Genomic DNA, 5,340 nt, shown 5'->3' with positions numbered 1-5,340 from the left:
GTTGTGGGGAGTGTTTCCGAGGGCTTCTACCTCGGCCGACCATCTTTCGTTTGGGCGAGTGGCTGCCTGTGGGTTTTTGCCGTGTTGGCTCAACTCGTAGGCTTTCTGCATAGCATTCCCTGACGATCTTTTGGTCGACGTGGATCGTCAAGATGTCGCCTGAGGGGGAGGGAAATTTCATCACCAAGTGAGGCGTTGAGACGATCGCTCCAAGCTTATTGAGGGATGACCGTCCAAGGAGGATGTTGTAGGACGTGTTGGCGTCTATGACCAGGTACCTGATCTTAAGGGTTTTGCTTGCCCCTTCCAAGCCGAACGTTGTGTATAGTTCTATGTAACCCTTCGTGCCTGCGCGTTCTCCAGAGAAACCGACCACGTGGTCGTTGTAGGGCATCATTTCCTCTACCGGAACCCTCCGGTAATTGTGTTGATGACCTCTCTGCCCCTACGAGTGTCGGTTTATGGGGGGTCGTCTCTTCGTCCCCATCGGTCTCCACGCCTATCGCCCTTTCGTGGTCCCGGGGGGGTTCGGTCCCTTCTCCTAGGAGTTTGCTCTTTGCATGGGGACCGACGTGTTTCACGGGTACTACGCACAAAGCGTCTGAGGTGTCCGGCCTGAATGAGTTCTTCTATTTTGTCTTTCAGGACTTGGCATTCCTCGGTGGAGTGGCCAGTATTCTTGTGGTATCGGCACCTTTTACTGCGGTCGGCATTCTCTGGGCTCAGGGCCTTTCGGGGTGGTGGTATCAACTCGGCACTTAGGGCCTCTTGCAAAATTTTGCTCCTATCAGCGTTCAGAGGTGTGTAGCGGGAGAAGCGGGGCCCTCGGTTGTCCCTTTTTTGGTCCCGGCCAGTCCGGGACCTTCCTTGTCGTTCCCTGTCCTCCTTCTTTTCTCCACTTGCCTCGGCCCGGACGTTGTTCCTGAATTCGCGGAGTTCTTCGAGCTGCATGAATTTCGCCGCTCGGCGTCTAAGATCATCGAGACTGGTTGCGGGCTGCATACACAGGCTATCGGCGAACAGACTGAGACGCAGGGCGGTCAGCATGTGGTGCATTGCCACCTCGGGGCTGAGGTTGCAAATGCTCATGGCAGTCTTGCTGAACCGATCGACGAACGTTCTTAGGGATTCTCCCTTCTCTTGGCGAATGCCGACTAGTGCTATGGATGTTAGGTGGTGGGAGCGGTTTGTTGCAAACTGAACGTCAAATTTTGCCATCAGGGTCTCGAAACAATCTATCAAATTTGCGGGGAGTTTGGTGAACCAGCTCAGAGCCCCTCCCTTTAGGGAGGTGGGGAAGACTCGGCACAAGACCGCGTTGTCCGTGCTGTACAGGCTCATGTGGGTTGTGTACGCGTCCATGTGCTCGTCGGGGTCGGTCGTCCCATCATACCGATCCCTGTTGAAACCTTTCCATTTGTCCGGCAGGGGGTATCCATAATGCGGTTAGTAAAAGGATGGCGCCGATCCGGGCCCGCCATGCCGGTAGTGTTAGCTGCTTTGCTAGGATGGGACTCTCCATCCATCTCCAGAGTGAAGTCATTTTTCATCTCCTTCTCGGCCTGGAGGCCGGCGCCAGTGGCATAAGACTTGTCGGCCTGGTTGGTCATGGCGAGGGACGGCACCCCTTCGACCAACTTCTTCATTCATCTATTTTCTTCTTGGAGGTTTTTGATTTCCTCCTCGTTCTTCTTAGCGGCCTCCTCATGTGCCTTCTTCATCTCTGCTAGATCCTTCTGAAGGGCTATCATAATTGTCGTCTGATCTGCTTCAGACATGCTTGCCATGCTACGGGTCGATACCATCTACTGATACGGCTTCTTCTGGCTCTCCTCAGCCCCACGGTGGGCGCCAATTGTTCTCGAACTAGTTTGGGGACTGGGAGAACTATTGTCTTCAGATGCTACCCGGTCGGTTCAACTGCGTCCAACGCTCCTCTTCCCAACTTCCTCGCCGAACGGCTCCTCAGGCTGGTGGGGTACCTGCAGATGACACTCCAACGCTCAAGTCAGTGGGGTATCGTATTCGGCTTGTCAGAATACTGTTGATAATGACGTACGTTCTTCCTTGGAATGCGTGATATTTATATTACCTTGATGGGCCCTTGCTGTTGGGCCGGATTAGGGGGTTGTTTAGTGATTAGGGTTGGATTAGGTCGTTTCCTAACCATGGGTTAGCCTTTGCTAATCGGGTCAACCTTTGACTTGAGCATCTTATGTCGGTCGGCCACATATGCCACGTGGTCGACCTCGTACCTTAAGGTGGGGTCTGGTTGCGTAGGTTGACCGGGTCAATAGACCGGTCGGTCATCCCAATACACTAATAGTACTATAATAGCTAATAATACTAATATTACTAGCAATACTATTATTGCAAGTAATACTAATAATACTAACAATACTAATATTGTTAGTAATTCTATTATTGCTAATAATACTAGTAACGCTAGTAATACTATTATTGCTACTGTAACGATAGTAATACTACTATTGCTAGTAATACTAGTAACACTAATAATACTACTATTTCTAGTAATACTAGTAACACTAATAATACTAGTATTGCTAGTAATACTAGTAACACTAGTAATACTAGTATTGCTAGTAATACAAGTAATGTTAGTAATACAACTAACGTTAGTAATACTAGTATTGCTAGTAATACTACTATTGCTAGTAATACTACTATTGCTAGTAATACTACTATTGCTTGTAATACTAGTAACGCTGGTAATATTAGTATTGTTAGTAATACTAGTAACGCTAGTAATACAAGTATTGTTAGTAATTGTTGAACCAAGTGTGTTCAAGCTTTGAAGAATCCAAACCCTTTGAAGGATGATGAAAGGCTGGCTGTGCTTGCTGTTGCTGAGCTATCCTTTTAGATAGGATCTGGGGTAGATTTAATATGTAATCCACTCTTGATTGAATCCAAAGCATAGGCATTCTCAATTTTTTTAAAAGAAAAGTGTTTTTCAAACTAAATGAAAAACAACTTGTTGTTTTGTCGAAACAACCGATTGTTTTATACTTAGGTGTTTTTAGAAAAGGTTGAAAACTGTTTTTATGGTTGACTTGTTGTCAAAACCAAAACAACCGATTGATTCGTGGAAACAACCGATTGTTTGTTTTGGTACCATAACATAAAACTGTTTTGTGATTTGACTGAGCATTAAATGTTTTTCTAACTGTTTACGCTCCAATTTTTAATGCTTTGACCAATCTTTAAATGCAATGAATAGTTTGTTAATATTTCATAACAAACAACAACTTTGAATATATACAAAAAAACAGATTTGAGTTTTTCACTGATTTTGCTTAAGAGAAAAAGTTGAGATTGCTTAGAGATTGAGATTGATCAAAGAGTGTGAGATAGGATTTTCTCTTGTATTGATTTCAGATTCGTTTTGTAACAAGTGTAATCCTTTGTATCTTTTTGAAAGAACCTTGTGTGGTTGCTGAGAAGTGCTGTGTGTTCTTGAGGGAATCAAGATCAACATTCTTAGTGTTGTTTTGCTGACCAAGAGAAATGTATGTCGTGAGGGGATTAAGGTCACTTCTTTGGTTGTGTTGTAAGTGATCTAGGTTTGATTGCTTAGTGGATTTCCTCAGTGGTTTCTGAGAATAGTGGATGTAGCTCCGGGTTTAGAGTGAACCAGTATAAACCTCTGTGTGCATTCTCTCTATCCTTAATCTCTTTAAATTCAGTTTTGATATTTGCAAACTGGTATAAAGAACCAATTGTTTTTGCAAAACAACTGATTGTTTTTCTAGTGCTGTTGTTTTTGCTTTGTGTTTTGGCAAACTGATTTCCTTATCAATTGTTTCTCGAAGTAATTTAATTCTTGGCTTAAAAGTTTACGAAACCCTTTTTAAACCATTCACCCCCTCTAGTTTAAAGCCATACATTCTTACAATTGGCATCAAGAGCTTGGTTCTTGAAATTTATTCAAGTGTGATCCTAAAACTGTTTTTTAATGGCTAATAGACTACCTTTTGGGGAAGGTGCTTCAATCAACAGACCACCTCTGTTTTGTGTTTTGAACTACCAATTTTGGAAAGTAAGAATGAAAATCTTTGTGGACTCAGTTGACAAAGGTATTTGGGATGCAATTGAAAATGGTCCTTTTGTCCCAAAGTTTGAAAAAGATGGATCTTTCATTGAAAAGCCTCGGTCTCAATGGACTAATTCTGAAAGCAAGAAGGCCAAATTCGATTGCATTGCCAAAAACATAATAACCTCTGCTTTAAATTCATATGAGTTTTTCGGGGTCTCTCAATGCAAATCAGCAAAAGAAATGTGGGACACCTTGGAGGTAACTCATGAAGGTACAAATGAGGTGAAGAGAGCTAGGAAGCATACTTTAATCCAAGAGTATGAGATGTTTAGAATGCTCAAAGGTGAAACAATTGTTGAAGTGCAGAAAAGATTCACGCACATCATCAATCATCTCATGAGCCTTGACAAGACCTTTGAAAAGGAAGAGCTAAACATCAAGATTTTGAAATGTCTTGATAGAGCATGGCATCCTAAGGTAACGACTATATCTGAATCTAAAGGTCTAACATCCTTGAGTATGGCTTCCTTGTTTGGCAAGCTTAGGGAACATGATTTAGAGATGAATTGACTCAAAGTTCAAGAAAGTGAAGACAAGCACGTAAGGAGTATAGTCGTAAAAGCTGTCAAGCACAAAGGCAAACAAGAATCTAGTGATGATAGTGATGAAGAGAACCTTAGCTTGCTATCAAGAAAGTTTAGCAAATTCTTAAAGAGGAACCGCAACAAGGACAACAACAAAGATAGGTATGGAAACAAGAAATCCAATGATTTTAATTCCAATAACTATACTTGTTTTGGTTGTGGTGAACAATGTCACATAAAGGCAGATAGACCAAACAAAAGCAAGGAGAAAAAGCCTAGCTACAAGGAAAAGAAGGGCAAGACAAAAAGAGCCTACATAACTTGGGATGAGAATGAGGTATCATCATCAAGCTCTTCATCAAGTGAAAAAGAGAGAGCAAACATATGTTTGATTGCTAAAGATAAAGATGATGATGAATCTTGCAGCTCAAGTGAAGTAAGTTCTTCTGCTTCTTTAAATGAACAAAATTATAGTGAATTGCTTAAAGCTTTTCAAGAAACTCACGATGAAGCTAATAGATTGGTTCTTTCAAACAACCGATTGAAAGAACTTAACAGCTGGCTGGAAAAGAGAGTGAAGGCACTTGAAGAAGAGATTGAAAAATCTAAAAAGGATTTTAAAAATCTGGAAACACATTTCAAAAATTCTTCTTGCAAGTGTGACACTCTCATTTGCAAAAATTGTGAAAACCTTGAAAA

At 42.4% G+C, this 5,340-nt stretch overlaps 1 protein-coding gene across 1 annotated transcript; it reads right to left on the bottom strand.

Annotated features, from left to right (window-relative positions):
• Positions 1 to 459: 459 nt before the first annotated feature.
• LOC137817507 (uncharacterized) lies at positions 460 to 1,362 on the bottom strand. Its single transcript, XM_068620792.1, has one exon. The coding sequence runs from the start codon at positions 1,360 to 1,362 to the stop codon at positions 460 to 462; it is 903 nt and encodes a 300-aa protein (XP_068476893.1).
• Between the last annotated feature and the right edge of the window lie 3,978 nt (positions 1,363 to 5,340).

The sequence above is a fragment of the Phaseolus vulgaris genome, unplaced genomic scaffold, assembly GCF_000499845.2.
Source record: "Phaseolus vulgaris cultivar G19833 unplaced genomic scaffold, P. vulgaris v2.0 scaffold_97, whole genome shotgun sequence".
Classification (NCBI taxonomy): domain Eukaryota; kingdom Viridiplantae; phylum Streptophyta; class Magnoliopsida; order Fabales; family Fabaceae; genus Phaseolus; species Phaseolus vulgaris.
Note: the sequence above shows the minus strand (reverse complement) of the source record. Positions and strands in the feature narration are given on the sequence as shown.

Bases quoted from the DNA above. Each gene is read 5' to 3' on its own strand.
- LOC137817507 (XM_068620792.1), bottom strand. From the start codon at position 1,362: ATGGACGCGTACACAACCCACATGAGCCTGTACAGCACGGACAACGCG.